The following is a 25,283-nucleotide window of genomic DNA, read 5'->3' on the forward strand; positions in this document are numbered from 1 at the left end:
CCACTGTTCAGATCCTGCCCCTGCTGTAGTTGAAGGGGTTTGATGTCAAACAGTAACACCAAGAGATAATAAGCTAGCAAGCCTCGCTTTTTTTCTGTGGACCCCTCCAAGATCTTTGATTATCTGTTCCGTGGAGCAAGACAAAAATATACATATTTCTCCTACCCAAAGAGTCACTGAGAACACAAATTTTGTATCTCCGAGGAAAAGGATGCCCTTGTAGCCTGGATTATCGTATCGTATTTCTGATGATGTGGAAATGTGTCGACGACAGACTCGCAGAAAGCACATAGTAACAGACCTTCCTGCCCCTTAGCTTAGAGTTTATAGTTGCTTGTATTCCACTATTCATGTTATAGTTGCCTTCAGACTAGCCACTTGCTCAGCTATTTTGGAGCTATACATAGATTTTGAAGAATGCTAGGGGGAAATAAGGTGACCGACTGTTCAACAGTAACATGTCATTAAAAAAGTTTCAAATTTGGAAGTGAAGCAAATCCATTTCTCAGTGTTATAGAGCCCCGGTTTGGAATTCTAGGTGCTAAGGATGTCAGTTGTCTTGAGACTTTATTTGAAGGACTGGATGAATAAAATTCTCTGCAGCCACTTGGAGCTGTTGGAACAAATATAGTCTTCCAAGTAAATGGGACATGTGTTGGGCTTGCCTAAGTCTCACTTGTTTGCATCTTGATAGTGGGACCTTTTCCCTGGGTGTTCAGGGTGATCTGAGCGTACTGGTCGGCGCGGACTTTCCAATTCGTTGTACAGTGTGCCTGGTCAGGTAATCAGACTGGTACCAGTGTTTCCACGCTTTTTTCTCTAAAGTCTTGTCCAAGTTACATTTTCCAGTGTGTGAAATTAAGTATAATCATTGAAATAATTGAGTGTATATTGTGTTTTCATCTTTACTCTCTCTGACTTAGGAACCAAGTCAAAAGTTGATGAATTGAAGATTGTATATGATCGTGAAGAGTCTCCAAATCTGGAGGATTATGATGCAAATACAGTGGCCAGCCTCTTGAAACAATACCTTCGTGAGCTCCCAGAAAACATTCTTACCAAGGAACTTTTGATGAAGTTCGAAGATGCATGTGGGAAAGGCACAGACAGTGAAAAAGTCCAGGAGTGCCAGCGCCTGCTAAAGGAACTGCCTGCAGCTAATTACCTCCTCTTTACTTGGCTTATTATCCATATGAACCATGTCATTGAAAAAGAAAGTGAAACAAAAATGAACATCCAGAATATTTCTATTGTTCTTAGTCCTACTGTTCAGGTACCGAATGTGGCATATGTTTTTAAGTATAATTATTAGAGAAGAAATTAGTAGTTCCATTTATTCAGTTAGTACTTTGCTTTTTCTTCATCCATTGCACCTTTTATCAATTTAGTTTAGTTTAAAGATTCAGCGTGGAAGCAGTCACTTCAGCCCACCGAGACCGCACCAACCAACGATCACCGGTACACTAGTTCTATCCTGCACACTAGGAACAATTTACAGAAGCCAATTAACTTACACACCTACACGTCTTTGGAATGTGGGAGGAAACCGGAGAAAACCCACACAGTCACAGGGAGAACGTACAAACTCCATATCGACAGCATCCGTAGTCAGAATCTAACCCGGGTCTCTGGCACTGTAAGACAGCAACTCTACTGCTGCACTACTGGGTCGCCCCTTTTTGGACTACCAGTAACGCATTTTGCAGGCAAGAAAAAAAGGTGGAGTTCAGAAGAATAAATGGTGACCTTATTCACACATATAAGATCCTAAAGGGGCTTGAGAGGGTAGATGTTGGGATGTTTTCACAAGTGGGAGAGTCTCGACCAAGGGAACAATACTATGTCATTTAAAACTAAGGTATATAGAAATCTCTTCTCAGAAAAGATGATGGCCCATTAAGTCTACTCCTCTATTCAATCATGGCTGATCTATCTTTCCCTCTCAACCCCATTTTCTTGCCATCTCTCCATAACCCCTGACACTCTTATTAATCAAGAATCTGTCAATCTCCGCCGTTAATATATCCATTGACTTGGCCTCTACAACCCTCCGTGGCAACAAATTCCACCGATTCACCACCCTCTGACTAAAGAAAGTCCTTCTCATCTTCTTCTAAAGATACATTCTTTTATTCTGAGGCTATGGTCTCCCACTAGTGGAAACATCCACTCTATCCGGGCCTTTCACTATTCGGGAAGTTTCAATGAGGTCTCCCCTCTCATTCTTCTAAATTCCAGCGAGTACAGACCCAGTGCCGTCAAACGCTCATCATATGTTAACCCAATAGCTTCAACTCTGTGAGATATTTCCTAAGATTGGATGGAATTTCTACGCAGACCTACCATTGGAAATTAAAATACTTCGCACTTATTCTAGATAATCACGTAAACCTGTGTTTTAATAGAAAGGTGGTTGGAACAGGACTAACTGGCCAGTGTTTTGTGATGATATGGTTAGATGGTATACCAATATATGCTGTGCTTTGCTTTGTTTACTCAACTTGGGTGTGTTTTGTATTGGATGATGGACATTGCTTCCGGGTATTCTCTATGTCTTGTGTAGAACATGCTATGAATGCTAGTATACTTTCACTTGATTCTTTTCAGCTGGCCAGGCAAAAGGTACTTTAGTCATGACTTACCCTTAGTGGAATGCTGATACTAGAATTTGTATAATGAGCATTATTTTTGAAAAAATAAGATAGCTTTTTGGTATAAAGCCAGCTCCATTAAGAGTCACTTAAGTAAAAGAAATGCTTATTTCATCTCTGGCAAATTAAGTAATTTCATTGTGTAGTCACAATTGTAGTATGGAAAACATAGGAGCCAATCATTGCGGCAGAATGTCTCACTAATGCAGAATGCTATCATGATGATAATCTCTTTATTGGTGTTTGAGAGAAATGTTGGTGTAGGACTGAGATTTGGGGAAATCTTTTAGTGTGTGCAGTTATTTTAGATATGTGGAATATCATTGCAATTTTGAAGGCACTTAGGCTCATATGTTGGGTTAAGATTGTCATGTAGTTGGAGGGATATGGATCAAACGTGGGCAGATGTAGCTAGGACATGTTGGACGGTATGGGCAAATTTGCCTGTTTCCACACTGTATTACTCTATGACTCCATGACTTTTTTTTTGCGGAATGACAAGGGATGTATAGAAACAAGGAACTGCAGATGCTGGTTTACAAAAAATAGCTCAGCGGGTCAGGCAGCATCTCTGGAGAACGTGAAGAGATGACGTTTGAGTCGGGACCTTTCTAAGACGCTCTTGTGAGACAGGAGGCCAGAAAAGGGTAGTGAATCTTGAGACCGTTATTCCTGAAGGAAACCATGGCATACCTTAAGTGATGGTATCAGAATAGAAACCAACCTCATGCTATGTAACTGTTCTTTAGGGGATATATAACGCATGATGCAGAAATATACTTGATAACATTACTGAAATAAAGAAAGTTGTGCTCAGAATGGTCTTTCAGGAGCATTGCTTTAGGTTTATCTTAGTAAAACCTCTCAGTTGAATTTCTTCATTCTGGCTTCTATTTACTAACAATACTAAGATGGGGTCAGCTAAAGTTGTCTTCAGCTGTTCAATTTCAAAGCTAAATCAGTTTGAAGGAGGGTCACGACCCAAAATGTCACCTATGCATGTTCTCCAGAGATGCTGCCTGACCCGCTGAGTTACTCCAGCACATTTTGTCTTTTTGTGCATTAACCAGCTTCTGCAGTTCCTTGTTTCTGCAGCTAAAGTCGTGATTGGTATTCTCCAAGACTGAAAATTTAAATTTTCTAAGACTGAAAGACTATAACATTTTCTGTTTGTCCTTTGGCATTTTATCTCCTTAATTTAAACAGGCGAGGGTCAAGAATGTTTAATTGACACATGTACTGAAATTTACTTGCAGCAGCATGGGCAGGGATGTAAACCAAGTAGTCATAGATAACATAATAAATAAAATAATTTCAATAAAGTTAAAAAAACAATTATTATTGCAAAGAGCCCAAAGCCCTTAGTGCAACCAATACAGTTCATAGTTTAGTTATTCGTTTGTAGCCTTCAAGAGTCTGATGGTTGTTGGGAAGAAGCTGTTCTTGAACCTGCAGGTTCCGGTTTTCAGACTTCTATAGTTTCTTCCTGAGGGCAGGAGTGAAATGAGAGCATGGCCAGGATAGTGTGGGTCCTTGATGAAGCTGCCTGCGTTTTTGAGGCAGAGCCTTCTACAGAAGCCTTTGATGATGGGAAGGCCATAAACACATGTGAAAAGATTAATGGCAGAATCAACTGAACTAACTGCCACATTTTACAAAAAAGTTTAGGATGGCAGCAACTTGAAAGGAAAAACATATACTGTATAGGTTGGCAGTGGCCACCTGTGGCAAATATTTAAAAGCAAGGAAGATAAAGAAGGAATAAACAGATGCTAAGAGATTCACCACGTAGCCATTATTAAGGAGATATTAGGACTATAATGTGCATTATACAGTCTAATGTGGATAAATGTGAGGTTATCCAATTTGGTGGCAAGAACAAGAAGGCAGATTATTATCTGAATTATGTCAGATTAGGAAAAGGGAAGGTGCAACAAGACCTGGGTGTCCTTGTACATCAGTCACTGAAAGTAAGCATGCAGCTACAGATGACTAGGGTGGAGGGTCATAAGTGATAGGAGTAGCATTAGGTCATTAGGCCCATCAAGTCTACTCCGCTATTCAATTATAGCTGACCTCTCTCCCTCCTAACCCCATTCTCTTGCCTTCTCCACTAACCTCTGACACGTGTACTAATCAAGAATCTATCTATCTCTGCCTTAAAAATATCCATTGATGGCCTCCACAGCCTTCTGTGGCAAATAATTCCACAGATTCACCACCCTCTGACTAAATAAATTTCTCCTCATCTCCTTCCTAAAGGAGCACCCTTTAATTCTGAGGCTGTGACCCCTCGATCTAGACTCTCCCACTAGTGGAAACATCCTCTCCACATCCACCATCCAAATCTTTCACTATTCTGTATATTTCAATGAGGCCCCCCCACCTCAAACTCCCAACGAGTACAGGCCCAGTGCCGACAAACGCTCATCATAGGTTTACCTTCTCATTCCTGGGGAATGAGTAGGGGAGGGGAATGTAAGTCGAAGTTATTTAAAATTAGAGAATTCAGAGTTCTTGCCCATCGTTTTTCTTCAGAGATGATGCCTGACCTGCTGAGTTACTCAAGCTCTTTGGGTCTATCTCAGGTATAAGCCAGCATCTGCAATTCCATGTTTCAATAAATACTAATTCTTGTCCATCCTTCACTAGATCAGCAATCGCGTACTGTACCTGCTTTTCACTCATGTCAAAGAGCTGTTTGGGGAGAAAGAGCTAAAACCAGTCGTGAAACCACTTCGCTGGTCTAACGTGGCAACAATGCCGGTCTTACCCGAGACACAAGAGAGTATTAAAGAAGAAATTCGGCGGCAGGTATGTTTGATATCATTTTGTGAGCTGCATAGAGAAAAGCAAAAAAAAGTTACATGAATGTTACACAACCGTTTTTTTAAAACAAAAAGCTTTTCACCGGATCAAAACACTAATTTAAACCCTTGCCCATATTTTGAAATGTCATTAGATTTGCTACAATTACAGGTCTGCTACTGATTTTCTGGCACCCTTGGTTCCAGAGCCTTTCTGCATTATCCTTTTTGCTGGACCAACAGAGGTCATGACCTTGGGGGGCTGAGATACTGTCCCGCAAGGTCAGCCACGGAAGTGAGCAGAGGGAACGGATCTGCCGGCTGCGTCTGGGCCAGAGTACCCGATCCCCAGTCATGGGACAAATTTGACCTGCCTATCTAAGCTGGGGGGCAGTGTTAGCTGTGAGGAGGATGCTAGGAGACTGCAGGGTGACTTGGATAGGCTGGGTGAGTGGGCAAATGTTTGGCAGATGCAATATAATGTGGATAAATGTGAGGTTATCCATTTTGGTGGCAAAAAACAGGAAAGCAGACTATTATCTAAATGGTGGCCGATTGGGAAAGGGGGAGATGCAGCGAGACCTGGGTGTCATGGTACACCAGTCATTGAAGGTAGGCATGCAGGTGCAGCAGGCAGTAAAGAAAGCGAATGGTATGTTAGCTTTCATTGCAAAATGATTTGAGTATAGGAGCAGAGAGGTTCTACTGCAGTTGTACAGGATCTTGGTGAGACCACACCTGGAGTATTGCGTACAGTTTTGGTCTCCAAATCTGAGGAAGGACATTATTGCCATGCAGAGACGGTTCACCAGACTGATTCCTGGGATGTCAGGACTGTCTTATGAAGAAAGACTGGATAGACTTGGTTAATACTCTCTAGAATTTAGGAGATTGAGAGGGGATCTTATAGAAACGTACAAAATTCTTAAGGGGTTGGACAGGCTAGATGCAGGAAGATTGTTCCCGATGTTAGGGAAGTCCAGGACAAGGGGTCACAGCTTAAGGATAAAGGGGAAATCCTTTAAAACCGAGATGAGAAGAACTTTTTTCACACAGAGAGTGGTGAATCTCTGGAATTCTCTGCCACAGAGGGTAGTTGAGGCCAGTTCATTGGCTATATTTAAGAGGGAGTTAGATGTGACCCTTGTGGCTAAGGGGATCAGGGGGTATGGAGAGAAGGCAGGTACGGGATACTGAGTTGGATGATCAGCCATGATCATATTGAATGGCGGTGCAGGCTCGAAGGGCCGAATGGCCTACTCCTGCACCTAATTTCTATGTTTCTATGTTTCTATCTGCGCTGAAGTCCCGATGAGGTCAATACCAGCTTTTGTCTGGATTACGGGGCGGGGGGGGGGGGGGGGGACGACAGCAATCAGTTGCCAGAAAATTGGTGGTGGACCTGTATTGCATTCTGAAATGCCAAAAAATAATTTTTGCTACGATACTTAACAGATCTTGGAGTAAGGAGTTCACGTGAAAAGGTTCCCTGTTTTGGTAGTAATCTGTGCCAGCACGTTGGAAATTGCTGAATTGGATGGACTTCAATGTTCTCTGGATAAGTAGGAACATTTCAGTGGCTGTTCCTGATGAGTATTATGTGGTGGCTATTTGAACATGGTGTTACAGTTTCCACAGATTAATGCAGTTGTGTTATTATTTGAACAATTCTCCTACCAAAGCATGTAAAATGTGAAACAAAAATAGCAAGTACTCGGCAAAAAGACGATGCAAATGAATGGCAAATCAGCTAGCAAGAAGTAATAATTATGTAACTATAAAACCAGTCATAATTTAGGTACATTTGACACAATAATCAAATCACAATTCAACAAAATTAATTTAAGCTATTCAAAATACGTATAACAGTATTTATTAAGCATAAACACTGTTTTTGTATTAAGTGCTGTGGTAGTAGAAAATAGTAAACTCTATCTGCCCCCTACAATTGTCCGTTTGGAATAGGCTGAGAACAGTGTAAATGGTGCATTTGTGTAAACATTTGACAGGTTAATCTCAGTTCCAAAAGCATAATTTACTTTAATATTCATTAAGAAATTATCGTGACAACAAAACAATAAATTAAGTAATAGGCCAATCTAATCTGTACTGCCATTGTACCAAGCAGTTAGTTTCAACAAAGCTTATTGCTGGATATATATATGTGTGTGTGTGTGTATATATATACATATATATGTATATTTGTTTTCTTTTGGATTCTGGGTTTGCAGAGGCAGAGTACACCCGGATACCACCACCAGTTAGATATGTAACGGTGCTAAAGTGAATGGCTTCTTAACGGAACAAAGTTTGAATTGGAAAAAAGTTGGAATTTTCCAGCATAGGGCACAGTCTTGTAACTTTGTGGAAATAAATAAGTACGTTTGAAAATTATTTTTTTTTCTCCAAATGCTCAGTTTAGTTTAGAGATACAGCGTGGAAATGCGCCCTTCGAGGCACGGACCAGCGATCCTCGTACGTTAGCACTATCCTACACACTAGGGATAATTTACAATTTTTACTGAAGCTAAATTAATTTACAAACCTGTACGTCCTTGGAGTCTCGAAGGAAACCAGAGCACCCAGGGGAAACCCGCGTGGTCACAGAGAAAACGTACAAACTCCGTACAGACAGCAAACTTTGACCACCAGGATATTCTGCCCAATGGTTTGTGTATGGCTGTTGTACAGATGACCAGCATTATATTTAATACAGGTTACTATTATAAATTATTTCCCAGTATATCCAAGTTTTAGATACGTGCAGAGTGGCAATTAATTTTAAATATAAGCTTTTGAACTGTGGAATTAGAGACAAAAGTGGTTTTTGCCATGGTTTCAATACAATGCTAATTTCCTTGGAGGGATTAAGTTGAAGTTGGTGATGAAGTATTAAAGGGAAGATTAACTATGAAGGGCGCTGGGCATTTCCTTACAGTGCAACTCTTTTGTGCATCCCGGGTACTAATTGCCTTGGATTTTCACTCTGCCCCTACAGGAATTCCTGTTGAATTGTTTGCACAGAGATTTGCAAGCTGGCATAAAGGACTTATCCAAAGAAGAGAGGCTGTGGGAAGTGCAACGGATTTTAACAGCACTGAAGCGGAAACTTCGTGAAGCTAAAAGGCAGGTGAGTTGCAGTCGACCTCCTTTGTGGGAAGGTCAGCAGTAGATTTCAATAAGAATCTTCATATATTGAGGCTAAAGAACATTGTTGTCATCTGTGTTTGTAGTAGGGAATGTTAAAGCACAAGGTTCCAGGTCTTGAGCCCGAAATGGCTTGAGTCGGTGTTCCTGCAAATGTTCATATATGTAACACTACTGATATGAATAATCATTGGGCATTCTGTTTTAGAATTTATTCAGCACTGAGACAAAATACCAGTCTGCTACAAACCTCCATGGCTATGATCAAGGCATTCAAGAGAGTTTTAAAATAAGAGCAAAGAAACGTTGCTTTTTAATGTGGATACGTTAGTCGTTGGCAAGATGAAGCCAATCAAAACTAAAAGATTTAGTACAGGTCCACCACCTATTTTCCAGTAACTAGTGGTCCACTCCCCCCTTTAATCCAGACAAAATCCTCCCCTCTCCCCCAGAGGTCCCCCTAAAACTGTGACATCTAGGCTGGGTGAGGCCGCCGATCCCAGCCTCATCGGGACTTTTGTGCCGATTGGCAGGTCGCATTTGCCCCCTGTGGCCAGGGCTCTGGAACTCCAGCCCAGTCTGGGCCGACTTCTGCGGCCGATCAACGGGTCTAATTTGCAGCCTGCGGCTGGGGTTCTGGAACACCCGCCCAGCCAGAGCCGGCAAATCCATTCCCAGAACTGACTTTATAGGCCAGTATCCCCTCAGCACTTGCTTCTTAAATACTGCACTTGGAACTCTCAAAATGGTCACTCTGAAATGGCTGCTCTGTTCAAGCCTAACTCCCTTTCATTCTGAAGCTAACCAGCCCTTCCCTTAACAGCTGCTTTAAATCTCTCTTACCCGTTTTTAGCAATGTTACAAAATTTTGAGATTTTAAAAATCAAGTCTGCAATTTATCCCATCAGATAAAGCATAACAATAAGTTTAATTTGACACCAAATTCACTTTCATATCTCAAGTATTAAAAAAGTTATGGCCATTTTCATACTCGGAAATTAGCATCTTGTTCCCTATTGATTTTCAATGGACATTACAAAAAAGCTGTGATCTTGGATAGTCAAAAGCCCATTTCTTAAGGAAAGATTAACATTTTTAAATAGCCTAAGTGTCCAAAGATTATTCACAAATAATTCACAATATAACATGATTTTTATATCTAATTTACATTAATTTATAGGTCAAATGGAAGGAATTTAGTGTTCAATTGCTGTAAATAAATGTCCATTTAAATCGGCTTTCTAGTGGGTTCATGTGAACGCGCTGGTTTAGAACGTTCACATCGCGCTGGATTAGTGCCCTCAAATGCCGAGAAAAATACTGCGGGATATAAAAAGCCCAAAATGAACTACTCGCTATAGATAACTTGATATACAGGGTTATATATATGCCCCATTTAATGTAAAAATAAGGTACATACCTTTAATTGTTTGCTTTATAAAACCCTGGGGCTGCGAGAGGTTGCGGAATGAGAGAGTAATTTTAAAACTATTATAACTATATTATCGAGGCCTATAAAACTAATAATACCTTTTGCGACCGGGTCTTGCAGCGATTTTTCGTTAATGATTTACTAGGCTGAACATCTGCGATTAGAACAGCCTAGTAAAAAATCGCGTTTTAAACCCGCCCCCTCCAAACAGCGCCAAAATCGCGGACATGGCTGTGGGCAGATTCCCAATGACGATTCAGGTAGGTTTTGTAACATACCTACCGTTTTTACCATGTTCGTTTTGTTACCGACGTTGAGGGTCCAGCTGGCATGACAGGGCAGTGACAGCTGTACGCCTCTGCACCTGTCTGTTTGTCATCCAATGGCACTACAGTTGTGTTGTATCTCCTTCCCCACTACCTCCTCCATTCATTCACCCTTCTTTAAAATCAGTAGATGGAGCTGGCAGTCAAATTAGGCTTTAATCCTCCATTTGTAGCAACAGTAATAGGTTACTGCATTCATGCCTTTTATTACCAGCATGAAACTTTATGGACTATCATTTCCTTGATCAGATGCTCAGCTCCTTATCTCTCATTAAATGCTTCAGACTTTTAGACTTTCGAGATACAACTCAGAAACAGGCCCTTTGGCCCACCAAGTCCGTGCGACCAGCGATCCTCATACACTATCACTGTCTTACACACTAGAGACAATGAACAATGTTACCAAAGCCAATTAACCTCCAAACCTGTATGTCTTTGGAGTGTGGTAGGAAACCGGAGAAAACTGTACAGACAGCACCAGTAGTCAGGATCGAACCTGGGTCTCTGGCGCTGTAAGGCAGCACTCTACAGCTGTTCCACTTTGGTAATTTTAAGCTTAATTGTCATCAATTTTGTCTTAATCATCAACATGTACCCAGCAAAATTCCCCATATCTCCCATCGTTGACTTTTCTGGGAAATTTTGATTCCAGATATGCAAAATACTATCCACCCCTTAATACATAATTACAAACTTAAAAAGGATTGAAAAAATGTTCTTATGTAGATTTTTAACTCCTAGATGCAAGAACCCTGGGTGGTCTGGTGAACATAGAAACGTAGAAAATAGGTGCAGGAGGAGGCCATTCGGACCTTCGAGCCAGCACCGCCATTCATTGTGATCATGGCTGAACGTCCCCAATCAATAACCCGTGCCTGCCGTCTCCCCCTATCCATTGATTCCACTAACCCCTCTAGAGCCTCTTATCAAAGACTTTCTGAGAGTCTAGATACACTACATCCACTGGCACCCCTTCATCCATTTTACTTGTCACATCCTCAAAAAATTCCAGAAGATTTTTCACGCAGAGAGTGGTTAATCTCTGGAACTCTCTGCCACAGAAGGTAGTTGAGGCCAGTTCATTGGCTATATTTAAGAGGGAGTTAGATGTGCCCCATATGGATATAATAATAATAAATTTTATTTATGGGCGCCTTTCAAGAGTCTCAAGGACACCTTACAAAAATTTAGCAGGTAGAGGAAAAACATGTAAGGGGAATGCAATAAATAGTAGAGACATGACTAGTACACAAAGTAAAGACAGAATTCAATTCAAAACACAATATGAGGCAATTAATGCACAGATGAAAAGGGAGGGGGACGCGGGGCTAAGGATAGGCAGAGGTGAAGAGATGGGTCTTGAGGCGGGACTGGAAGATGGTGAGGGACACGGAATTGCGGATCAGTTGGGGGAGGGAGTTCCAGAGCCTGGGAGCTGCCCTGGAGAAGGCTCTGTCCCCAAAACTGCGGAGGTTGGACTTGTGGATGGAGAGGAGACCGGCTGATGTGGATCTGAGGGACCGTGAGGGTTGGTAGGGGGAGAGGAGGTCAGTGAGATATGGGGGGGGGGGGGGGCAGATGGTGGAGGGCTTTGTAGGTGAGGATCAGGATTTTGTAGGTGATCCAGTGGGAGATGGGAAGCCAGTGAAGTTGTTTGGGGACTGGAGTGATGTGATGCCAGGATTTGGTGTGGGTGATGAGTCGGGCGGCTGCGTTCTGGACCAGTTGGAGTCGGTTGATGTAGGTGGAGCTGATGCCAAGGAGAAGTGAGTTGCAATAGTCCAGTCGGGAGGAGATGAAGGCATGGATGAGTCTTTCAGCAGCGGGAGGTGTGAGAGAGGGTCTGAGTTTGGCGATGTTGCGGAGATGAAAGAAGGAGGTTTTAATGACATGGCGGATGTGAGGCTCAAGGGAGAGGGTGGAATCAAAGATCACGCCAAGGTTGCGGGCCTGGGGAGATGGGGAGACAGTGGTGCTGTCGATGGTGAGAGTGGGGTTATTGATTTTGCTGAGTGTGGCTTTGGAGCCTATGAGGAGGAATTCTGTCTTATCACTGTAGTGTTTGAGGAAGTTATGTTGCATCCAGGTTTTTAGAGCTATAGGGATCGGAGAGAAGGCAGGTATGGGATACTGAGTTGGATGATCAGCCATGATCATATTGAATGGCAGAGCAGGCACGATGGGCCGAATGGCCTACTCCTGCACCTATTTTCCATGTTTTTATGTTTCTATTAGTCAAGCATGATTTCCTTTTCATAAATCCATGATGACTTGGATTAATCCTTTTACTGCCATCCAAATGCCCCATTATTACCCCCTTGATTATTGACTCCAGCATCTTTCCCACCACCAAAGTCAGGCTAACTGGTCTGTAATTCCCTATTTTCTCTCTCGCTCCTTTCTTGAAATATGGGATAACATTAGCTATCCTCCAATCCACAGGAACTGATCCTGAATCGATTGAACATTGGAAAATGATCACCAATGCGTCCACTATTTCTAGAGCCACCTCCCTGAGGACCCTGGGATCCAGACCAGCAGGCCCAGGGGATTTATCATCCTTCAGTCCCATTAGCTTACCCAATAATATTTCTTGCCTAATGAAAATTCAGTTCCTCTACCCGCTTAGATCCTCTGTCCTCCAGTACATCTGGGAGATTGTTTGTGTCTTCCTTAGTGAAGACAGATCCGAAGTACCTTTTCAACTCTTCTGCCATTTCCTTGTTGCCCATAATAATTTCACCCGTGTCTGCCTTCAAGGGACCCACATTTGACTTTGCTACTCTTTTTCCCTTAACATATCTAAAGAAGCTTTTACTGTCCTTTTTTTATGTTCCTGGCCAGCTTCCCCTCGTACTTCATCTTTTTAGCCCATAATGCCTGTTTTGTTTCCTTCTGTTGTCCTATGAAAGTTTCCCAATCCTCTGGCTTCCGGCTACTCTTTGCTGTGTTATACATCTTTTCTTTTAGTTTTATTCTATCCCTAACTTCTCTTGTCAGCCACGGTTGCCTCTTACTCCCCTTAGATTCTTTCTTCCTTTTTGGAATGAAATGATCCTGCGTCTACCGGATTATGCCCAGAAATTCCTGCCATTGCTGTTCCACCGTCATTCCTGCTAGGATCCCTTTCCAATCTACTTTGGCCAGCTCCCCTCTCATGCCTTCATAGTCCCCTTTATTCAACTGCATCACTGCCATTAAACCTTCTTCTCAAATTTCAGATTTAAACTAATCATATTATGATCACTACCTCCAGCGGTTCCTTTACCTCGAGTTCTCTTTATCAAATCTGGTTCATTAGACAACACTAAATCCAGAATTGCCTTTTCTCTGGTCGGCTCCATTACAAGCTGCTCTAAGAATCCATCTCGGAGGCATTCTACAAACTCTCTTTCTTGGGGTCCTGAACCAACCTGATTTTCCCAGTCTACCTGCATATTGAAATCCCCCATCATCACAGTGGCATTACCTTTGTTAAATGCCAGTTTTAACTCCTGCTGCAATTTACACCCTACACCCGGGCTACTATTTGGGGGTCTGTAGATAACACCATCTGTAGTCAATCCACAGTGACTCTACCTCATCAGTCCCTATGTCTTCCTTCGCAAGGGACTGAATTCCATCCCTCACCAGCAGAGCTACCCTCCCTCCTCTGCCCACCTGCCTGTTCATTCTATAGGATGTATAACCCTGAATATAGTTCCCAGGCTCGATCCTCCTGCAACCACGTCGCAGTAATCCCCACAATGTCATATCTACCAATCTCTAACTGAGCCTCAAACTCATCTACTTTACTTCTTGTGCTTCGCGCATTCATATACAATACTTTATTTATTTTTTATTTATTTAATTCTTTATTTCGAACAGAATAAAAAGCAAGTGTGAAACAGCATACAAAAAACAAAAAAACAAAACAAGAATATTTATAAAGTGTCATAAACAATATTTATAAATAAATGAAATCGTATGTGTCCGAAAAAGAGCAGGAAGAAGCCAAAGATTATTAATTCCCACCCCTTATTCAACTGCTTATAATTATCTTATACAAATTTAGCAGCTATATGTACACCATATGTACACCAGCAGCTATATGTACACCAAATTATTTACATTACATTTACTAATCAAATACTTACAAAGCCATACAAAAAAAAGAGAGAAAAAAGAAAAAACCCCTCATATACTATACAGTATCTCTTAGTCATATATACAACCCATCACCCTATAATCACCCTTCCCAATGCAATCAGTATAACAAATATCCCACTCACAATCACCTATCCTCATCCCAATACTTTTAATTCCTTACGCATCTCACCAATTCACATCGATCCCTATTACATTTGGCCATACTCTCCTATCCCTTTGTGAGCTTTCTTTCCTGTTAATTCTGTGGTCACTAACTATATCTTTACTCTCATTCCCTTTAACTCTGTCCTTGACTATCCCATTTGACACCCCCCCCCCCCCCCTTATTTAGTTTAAAACCACCCGTGTTGCAGTGGCAAACCTGCCTGCCAGAATGCTGGTCCCCCACCTGTTAGGGTGCATTCCGTCCCTTTTGTACAGTTCCCCCTTACTCCAAAACAGATCCCAGTGGTCTAAGAATCTAAATCCCTGCCCCCTGCACGAGTTCCTCAGCCACACATTCAGGTCCTGTATCTCTCTGTTCCTGCTCTCGCCAGCACGAGGAACTGGAAGCAAACTGGAGATAACAACCCTGGAGGTCCTGCTTTTCAGCATTTTTCCGAGCTCCCTAAAGTCACGCTGCAGAATATTCATCCCCTTCTTTCCGACATCGTTTGTGTCGACATGCACCACCACATCCGGCTGTTCACTTTCGCCCTTGAGGATTTTCTACACTCTGTCCGTGACATCCTGGATCCTGGCACCAGGAAGGCAGCACACCATCCTCGAATCCCGTCAGTTGCCGCAGAAGCCCCTGTCCGTACCTCTCACAATGGAGTCTCCAACTACCATGGTCGGCCTCTGACGTCGGCCTCTTTGGTTTTGGCTCAACAACATTTCATTCCTTGGTCCCAAAAGGATTTAATATTCAGTATTAAAGCCGAATAATTACTTATTCCATTTTACATTTTAATTGTTTTCCAATTTTGCTATTGTATTTATTATCAAGTAATGAGTATGGATTTGCCTAATACACCTTCTTCTGCCAGGTATTTTATTTTTAGAAAAGTCTGGAGGATGAATCCTGGCTGAGTTTGGCATTAAATGGGAGATTTTCCCACTGAAATGGTGTACAGTGATTTCATAATAAAATTTGTAGCTCATACCCGGCTGAAGTACAGCTACAAAAACTATTTGGATGACTAATGCTTTCTAATTGTTTTTTCTCCTCAAGATTTATTTGAAAATATTTTGTTTTGCCTGGATGGCATGTGATCTTTTATTTTCCCATGAAGACTGAAGCATAACACTTGGAGAAAAGAGAGATCGTTTATATTTTGGGAACAGACCAAACAGTGATTTTATCAGAATGTTTCTATGCAATTTCAGGAATGTGAAACAAAGATTGCCCAAGAAATAGCTAGCCTTTCAAAGGAAGATGTTTCTAAAGAAGAAATGAATGAGAATGAAGAGGAAGTTATTAATATTCTCCTGGCTCAGGTATGGTCGGATGCATAACAGTGTAATCATGTTTAATGCTTAAAATGTAATTTTGTCATTTCATTCTTGATATTTTGTGCTTACAATCTAAACTAGGAGGGCACAGTCGAGCAGAATGTAGGATTAAGATAGCAGGTAACGGGAAGGTCTGGGTCATCATGGCAGACTGAGCACAGATGTTCTGCAAAGCATCACTCAAGAGTGTTTAGTTTCTCCAGTGTAGAGGAGACCACATTGTGAACACCAAATGTCACGTACTGTGGCTATGGATGGTTAAAATCTGCTCTTGCAGTGTTCCCCTGATGATTCTTCATTGACAACGGTGGAAAGGGATAGGATAAACTTAACTGCAATATTTTGAGCGATTGACTCATCAGCCATGCATGTCATTAGGTTTATTGATGAGAACTAACATTTGTACAAAGTACTGGGAAACAACTGTTTGTGGCACGGTGGCACAGCGGTAGAGTTGTTGCCTCACAGCGCCACAGACCCAGGTTCAATCCTGAGTACTGTTTGTGCAGAGTTTGTACGTTCTCCCTGTGACTGTGTGGGTTTTCCCAGGGAGTTTTGGTTTTCTCCCACACAGGTGAATTTGGCTTTGGTAAAAAGTGTCAATTTTCTCTAGTGTACAGCTAGCTGGTGGTGTACGGGGGTTGGTGTGGACTCAATGGGCCAAAGGCCCTGTTTGTGCGCTGCTTCTCTAAACTAATAGATTAACCTAAACCAGTAACTACGGAAAAGTACTGCAAATTTGTCTATAAGAAAAAATGTAACATAATGGAAGGTTAATAATGTGCTGGCTTTCCATTGGTGTAAAACTTTAAAGTATACAGTCTTCCCTGCAACGTGTGATATATATTTAGTTCCAACACACCTTGCTTCAATGTAAATCTTTTATCATCCCCGAGTTGCTTTCGTTCTTACATTGCAAGATTGTTTTAAAGGAGAATGAAATCCTGACAGAACAGGAGGAACTGCTGGCCATGGAGCAGTTTTTACGAAGACAGATTGCAACTGAGAAAGAGGAGATTGACCGGCTCAGAGCAGAGATTGCAGAAATTCAGAGGTAAGTAACAGTGCCGAAGTTTAGACTTTACTGTAGAGATACAGCACACAATACAGGCCCTTCGGCCCAGCGACCCCTGTACACTAACACTATCCTACACACTAGAGACGATTTACAATTCTACCAAGGCCAATTAACCTAAAAACCTGTACACCTTCGTAGTGTGAGAAAACCGGAGCACCCAGAGAAAAGTCACGGGGAGAACGTACAAACTCCGTACAGACAGTACCCGTAGTCATGATTGAACCCAGGTCTCTGGCGCTGTAAGGCAGCAGGCCTACTACTAGGCCACCATGCCGCCCTGTTAGTCCATAGGGTCTTTGCTTAAACCTTTATACATATGAACAATAGATTTTGGAGCAAGAATTGGAGCAGAGCTTCATGCCCCTGAGCTCTGCTCCACCATTAAAAAGGATTAAGGAGAATAAGACTAGCCACAGCTCCATGATCTAATTAACCTGCAGGGGATATTGTTTCTTCTGGGGAGAGGAAGCATGAGAGCAGAACTACAGGGACACTGGAAACATGTATGGGATCCATCTTTGACAGCAAAGGGGAAAACAAGTTTACTAAAGAACAAGGAGATCTAGGATGTCCTAAAATGAAAAGCTTCACCCTGGGAGCAGATATGGCGGAGACGGAGAAATTGAGTGTAGGGAATAGCATCTTTAAAAACTGTGCAAAACTGCGGAGGTTGGACTTGTGGATGGAGATGTGAGGCTCAAGGGAGAGGGTGGAATCAAAGATCACACCAAGGTTGCGGGCCTGGGGAGATGGGGAGACAGTGGTGCCGTCGATGGTGAGAGTGGGGTTATTGATTTTGCTGAGTGTGGCTTTGGAGCCTATGAGGAGGAATTCTGTCTTATCGCTGTTGAGTTTGAGGAAATTATGTTGCATCCAGGTTTTTATAGCTGACAAACAGGAGTTGATATGGGAGAGGAGGGTGGGGGGGGGGGGGGGTTTGTGGGGGGATTTGGTGTCGAGGTAGATCTGGGTGTCGTCGGCGTAACAGTGGAAGGCCAGGGTGACGTGGCGGAGTGTCTGACCAAGGGGGAGGATGTAGATGATGAAGAGGAGGGGGCCGAGTACGGAGCCTTGGGGAACGCCTTGAGTGACTGTGGCTGTAGCAGAGGTGTGGTTGTGGAGAGAGATGAAGTGGGATCTGTTGGAAAGGTAGGAACGGAGCCAGCTGAGTGCAGAGCCTTCAATGCTGAGGTCTTTGAGTCTGGTGAGCAGGATGTTATGGTTCACTGTATCGAAGGCTGCGTTCAGGTGGAGTAGGATGCGGATCCAGTGTCAGCAGAGGTGAGGAGGTCGTTGAGGACTTTGAGGAGAGCAGTTTCTGTGCTATGGAGGGGGCGAACCGGAGGGGTTCAAGTAGGTTATATGCAAGAGGTGGGAATGAGGTCATGACGAGGACGCTCCAGGAGGAAAGAAAGGGGAGGTTTGAGATGTGCGGTATGGAGGAGGAGGAGGGATCAAGCCAGATTGGAGGGGTGTCAAGTAGGTTATACGCAAGGAGGGGACAATTCCTTGGGACAATGAGGAGTTGCTCAGACCATAACGATACAACTCCTTAGGGTTTTTGACAAACAAACTGAAAGGGGAGGTTTGAGATTGTTTCGGTACCCTAAAATGACCTCAAAGTTTTTGATTTTGGATCACTGACCAGGTTTTTTAATGTAATGATTGGTATTTTTACAGGTATGCAGTTTGTGTTTTTAAATTACTTGCACATTTGGAGTATGGGGAAACGTAATTTCAATCCTCTGTGTAACTACTGTTGCATAATTGAATTGACAATAAAGTTTACTTTGAACTTTGAACTTTGAGTTGAAGAGATTAGTGAGGTAGGGGCAGAGAACGGGAAGCAGGACTTCAGCAGGGGAGTGGGGAGAGGGTCGAGGGAGCAGGTAGTGGGTTTGGAAGAGCTGATGAGTTTGGAGATTTCAATAGGGGTGACCAGGTCAAACTGGGAGAGGAAGCAGTGTGGAGGAGGGGTAAGGAGGTCAGTGGAGATGTTGAAAGGAGGGGCCTTGGTAGGTGGTGGAGTAGATGCTGGGGAGTCGGGTACAGGGGATAATGATTGATAGATGGTGCTGATTTTATCAGTGAAAAAGTGGAGGAATGGGTTGCAGAGATCCGGAGTAGAGGTAGGGAGAGTGTTGGCTTGAGGCTTGAGGAGGTTGCCCACTGTGGAGAAGAGGGTTCTGTGGTTTAGGCAGGGATCAGTGAATATGGAGGAGAGGTAGGCAGATATTGCAGCAATGAGGGCATCTTTGTAGTCAGTGAGGTGGAGTTTGTAAGCTTCAAGGTGGACTGTGAGAGATGAGTTTTGGGGACAGAGCCTTCTCCAGGGCAGCTCCCAGGCTCTGGAACTCCCTCCCCCAACTGATCTGCAATTCCGTGTCCCTCACCATCTTCCAGTCCCGCCTCAAGACCCATCTCTTCACCTCTGCCTATCCTTAGCCCCACGTCCCCCTCCCTTTTCATCTGTGCATTAATTGCCTCATATTGTGTTTTGTATTGAATTCTGTCTTTACTTTGTGTACTAGTCATGTCTCTACTATTTATTTCATTCCCCTTACATGTTTTTCTTCTACCTGCTAAATTTTTGTAAGGTGTCCTTGAGACTCTTGAAAGGCGCCCATAAATAAAATGTATTATTATTATTATTATCTTTATAAAGGCAGGAGGAAGTGTAGTATGGAAGTGTAGTTCAGATAACTGTGCGAGTAAGTAGGTTTGTAGTGGTAAACTAGCCTAATTGGGACCTGTTGGGTCGCTGTCACACAGGAGGCTTGGTCCCCCAGTGCAATATTCCACCACTCACCCATAGCCCCCAACTGCACAGGCGAGCTAATTTCCTCTCATCCCTAGCACTCTCTCCCCCTCCTCTTCACCCTTCCCCTTCTTTCCCCTCTCCTCCTCCCCTCCCCCAATCCCTCCCTCACCTCTCTCACCCCCTCTCCTTTCCCCTACCATCTGTCACTCTCTTCCTCCCTCTATAACTCCTCTCCTCTCCCTACCCCCTCCTAGCCCTCTATCCCCCACTCCTCACCTCCTCCTATCCCCCCCCACTATCCATCCTCCCCCACTGCTCTTCCCTCCCTCTATTCCCCACTCCCACCCTCCTCTCCCTCTATTTCCCCCTCCTTCCCCCACTCTCCCTCCTCACCTCTCTCTTCTTTCCCCTCTTCTCCTACCCTGCCCAATCCCTCCTTCACCTCCTTTTCGCTACATTCAGTCACTCCCCCCCTCCACTACTCCTCTCCCTTAATCCCCTCCTCTCTCTCTCTGTCCCCTCTCCTCCCCCACTCCCTCCTCACCTACCCAGGATCTTGAGGTTGCCGCTCCTCATCCTTGCTGTATGCCCCGGAGGACCATTAGCCGTCGGCGTCCTTGGAGCCAGGCCTCGAATCCTCGGCTCAGTTCAGCCCGGAAACACCAGCAACTACGGCCGTGTGTGTGTGTGTGGGGGGGGGTGGGTGGGAGGAGAAAAGGCGGGGGAAGTGCCATAGGGGAGAGGGGGGTATCATGGGGAAGGAGCCAGCGAGGGGGACCAGAGGGGAAGGGGCTGGAGCTACAGGGTGTTGCGATGGCTTTGCGTTTGGGACTCACAGCGGGCGCTGGACGCTCTCCTCCGCTGGGATCAGACTCTCCCTTTTACGTTTGGCGACATCTCCGTCCCGAGCCAGGCGGCTTCTGGTCCCTTCGAAAATTGTGGAGACCTCTGCCGGCCACCCGCAGCGTCCCTCAGCTCCAGTAAAGACTCAATGGTGCAGGAAGGGGCGGACCGTCCCGGGGAGTGACAGGAGAAGAGCCAATCCGCACGGCGCTGACTGGCAGGAGAGGAGATCGATCTGCGCACGCGTGTTTTTTAAACTTCGCTAGCTTTTACAATATACTACCGATCGGAACGAAACTTGTTGCATTCTCAGCACAGGAGAACGGTGAGTGAGCTGACGATAAATCGTAGCGCTATCCCATACCGTCTTTGCGCAAATAGAAAAACCGCACAAACCGGAAGAGCACAAGATCAGAGTTTTAGTTCTGTATAGATAGATGTCAGTCGATAGTCTATTTATAGCCTGTGATGGAGATAGAGAAAAGGAGAAAGAGAGAGGCGTCAGAGAGATGGTCTGAGTGCAGTGAATTTGAGGGCAGGGTGGAGGTTAGTGGTAAAGTTAATGAAAACAACGGGTGCAGATGGCAACACCGATGCAGTTGTCGATGTCTTGGGGGATAATGCCAGTGTACCTTTGGAACAAGGACTGTTCAACGCAACCAACTAAAAGGCAGGCGTAGCTGGAGCCCATGCATGTGCCCATGGCTACAGATTTTTTCACATTCTCCCTATCACCACCTTCATTTGTTTCCCTGGGTGCTCTGGTTTTCTCCCACATACCCAGACTTGCTGGTTGGTAGGTTAATTGATCACTGTAAATTTCTTCACCATGTGAGTGGCAGGAGTATCCAGGGGCATTGTTAAAATGTGGCCGACATGCGGGCGAGATGAGGTTTCATAATGTTTTTGTGCTGTTGATTTCATAGTCGCCAGCAACAACATGGCCGAAGTGAAACGGAGGAATACTCTTCCGAAAGTGAAAGCGAAAGTGAGGATGAGGAAGAGTTGCAGCTCATCCTGGAGGACCTTCAGCGACAAAATGAAGAGTTAGAGGTAATTTATCCCTTCAGGTTAATAATTGCTCCGGCAGGGGCCACTAAACAACCCACACAGTTTACAGTCATGGAGTCACTTGGGTTTGAAAGGGACACTTTGGCCCAACTCGTCCATGCCAACTGAAGCGCTCCATATCAGCTAGCTCGCTAAACCTTTCCTGACCATATATCTTGTCAAAATGTTTTTTAAATGATATAGTTGTACTTGCCTCAGCTACGTCCTCTGGTGGTTTATTCCATATACCCACCACCCTCTGTGTGGAAAAAGCTACCCCACGGGTTTCTATTAAATATTTCCCCTTTCACCTTAAATGTATGCCCTCTAGTTCTTGGTTCCTCTATCCTGGGGGAAATAATTTATGCATTCACTCTATCTGTCCCCTTCATTATTTTATACACCTCTAAATCACCCTTCAGCATCTTGTGCTCCAAGAAATAAAGTCCTCGCCTAACTAACCTCCCTGTAGCTCTGGCCCAGGAATCCTGACAACATCCTCGTATAACTTCCCTTAACTTGTACCAGCTTAATTGCAATTTAAGTAATGAATGTTAGTAAGTTCTTTGTGTTGGATCACTTCATTTTGCTTTGTTTATCACAATTCCAAAATTTGAAACGCTATCTAGTAGCTTTCCTTTTCAGTGTCCAATCAGAATGACATTAACTGATGTGACTTATTCCTAACATTGTTCCAGGATGTTCTTTGTTTAGACTAATTCTGTAGCCTGTAGTTTGCTCACCACTAAAGACTGATCTTAAATCAGCTGCTGAAAAAGGTATAAGACTGAAAGTGCACAATGAATTTATAGATTTCAGTCAGCACCTCTCATCTGTAATAGAAACATAGAAAATAGGTGCAGGAGTAGGCCATTCAACCCTTCGAGCCTGCCCTGCCATTCAATATGATCATGGCTGATCATCCAACTCAGTATCCTGTACCTGCCTTCTATCCATACCTCCTGATCCCTTTAGCCACAAGGGCCACATCTAAATCCCTCTTAAATATAGCCAATGAACTAGCCTCAACTACCTTCTGTGGCAGAGAATTCCAGAGATTCACCACTTTCTGTGTGAAAAATGTTTTTCTCATCTCGGTCCTAAAAGATTTCCCCCTTATCCTAAAACTGTGACCCCTTGTTCTGGACTTCCCCAACATCGGGAACAATCTCCTGCATCTAGCCTGTCCAACCCCTTAAGAATGTAGTAAGTTTCTATAAGATACCCCCTCAATCTTCTAAATTCTAGCGAGTACAAGCCGAGTCTATCCAGTCTTTCTTCATATGAAAGTCCTGACATCCCAGGAATCAGTTTGGTGAACCTTCTCTGTCCTCCCTCTATGGCAAGAATGTCTTTCCTCAGATTACTGTACGCAATACTCCAGGTATGGTCTCACCAAGACCCTGTACAACTGCAGTAGAACCTCCCTGCTCCTATACGCAAATCATTTTGCTATGAATGCTAACATACCATTTGCTTTCTTCACTGCCTGCTGCACCTTATATTTGCTAATCTAGCAAATATAACCCAGTTTTCAGTGACAACTACTCTTTCCAATGTATGGAACAGACTTTAGAGATACTGCAGCGCGAAAAACAAGCCTTTCTGCTCACTGTGTCCGCACAGACCTGCACACACCCCATACACTAACCTACACACACCAGGGACAATTTTTTTACAACTTACCGAAGCCAATTAACATACAAACCTGTACATCTTTGGAGTGTGGGGGGGGGGGGGAAATCGGAGCACCCAGAGGAAACCCACACGGTCACAGTGAGATCATACAAACTCCGTACAGACAGCACCCATAGTCGGGATCAAACCCGGGTCTTTGACGCTGTAGGGCAGTAAATCTACCATTGCGCCATTCTGACACCCCAAATATTATTTATTCATTTAGGCTTTTTAATGTGAAAAAGGGCCTTGTATTAATATTTTTTTGAATTTCAGAAATGACTGCTATCTATTATAGGATGTTTCCACTAGTAAGAGAGCAGAACCAGAGCGCACAGCCGCAGAAGAATAGGACATACCTTTAGAATGGAGATGCGGAGGAATTTATTTTGCCAGAGGGTGGTGAATCTGAATTAATTGCCGCAGATAGCTGTGGCGGCTAAGTCATTGCGTATTTTTAAAGCAGGGAATTGATAGGTTATTGACTAATAAGGGCGTCAAAGGTTACAGGGAAAAGGCAGGAGAATGGGGTTGAGAGGGGAAAAATAGATAAACCATGATTGCATGGTGTAGCAGACTCGATGGGCCGAATGGTATTATAGTGGGTAAAGTGGTTTAAAGTTTATTGTCTTCTTATGCAAGGTGAAGAACAACCACCTGAACCAAGCAATCCATGACGAGCGAGAGGCCATCATTGAGTTGAGAGTGCAGCTTCGACTGTTACAGATGCAGAGACTGATGCAGGAGCAGCAGACTCAGGATGATGGAGAGGAGCGGGGAGATAATGCCACTAGTGCTCTTCAGCACAGGGATGCTGTGAGCGATGCCAGAATTGCACATGAGCAGCCCAAGTCTGTGAAGGAAGCCTTGAAACCATCTCCAAGCAAAGACCATAAGGAGACTTCAATCTGAAGAGTTCCAGGCAATTTGTTGCATTGCAGCTGCACTTAACAAAACTTTGACCAGAAAGCTGTACAAGCGGTGAACTGTAAACAATTGTTATCATCTTTTTCTACAGTTCATTTTTGGTAAATAAGTTACAATGTCCCAAGTATAAAGTCGAAAGCCATGAGGTGAAATGGTGTTGGTAAGCACATGAGACAAATCTTCTGAGTTTTTTTTTAAAATGGAGATATGGGGTTTTGTTTTGTTTGAAAAGGACTGTGAAAAGTCTCTGGGCCACTTTTGTTTTGTAATTATGCATGTGGAAAGTACTTTATTTTAAATTGAATTTTCCCTATTAAATAAAAATCTATATTTCTAGCTGAGGATCAGTCAGTGGCAGGAATGTTCAGAGTAGAGGCCTTTAAACGATGAAAACGGATGAATGATGAACTGAATTGTCACGATGAGCAAAGCTGATAAATATTATGTGGTTGTCAGTAAGTTCTCTTTTGTTGGCTTTACTTTTATAAACTCAGTATTTTGTCATGAATTGATTTGATGGAATATATGCAGAGTTCACAGTAATACCAACCTGAAATTAGATTGTGCCCTGGACTTCTGATAACTCCTGCTTTTGTACAGTTGTTTGCACTGATCCATAATTTAAAATAAAAATAATAAATGCTCATGCAGAGATGCATGTGTTGAACATTCCAGAGCTAGCTGAGGCTTTTGTGAAGCATATTTCAGCTTGAGAGGGCGGACATTTCCATGAACGCAATCTCAGCTCAATCGTTCAAGTGCCATTATCTTACTAATTATTGCCACTAATGACAAAGAGTGCCTGGTGCAAATGTCAAGGTAATTTGAATTTTCATCGTCACTTGATTATCCAGTCTATCTGCTGTTCGAATATTAGGTATCTGCTTTCAATTTTCTTTTGTGTAATTCATTCACAAAAATAAAAAACCTTTCAAACTTCA

General features: G+C 43.3%; 1 protein-coding gene across 1 annotated transcript; it reads left to right on the top strand.

Annotated features, from left to right (window-relative positions):
- Positions 1-883: 883 nt before the first annotated feature.
- On the top strand, positions 884-25,283 carry ralbp1 (ralA binding protein 1; the record flags this gene model as incomplete). Its single annotated transcript, XM_055633445.1, has 7 exons — positions 884-1,273; positions 5,304-5,465; positions 8,457-8,588; positions 15,881-15,991; positions 16,939-17,060; positions 21,615-21,741; positions 24,058-25,283. Coding segments are annotated over 7 exons (1,314 nt in total), but the record flags the coding sequence as incomplete, so codon positions are not given.

The sequence above is a fragment of the Leucoraja erinacea genome, chromosome 4 (assembly GCF_028641065.1).
Source record: "Leucoraja erinacea ecotype New England chromosome 4, Leri_hhj_1, whole genome shotgun sequence".
Taxonomy (NCBI): domain Eukaryota; kingdom Metazoa; phylum Chordata; class Chondrichthyes; order Rajiformes; family Rajidae; genus Leucoraja; species Leucoraja erinaceus.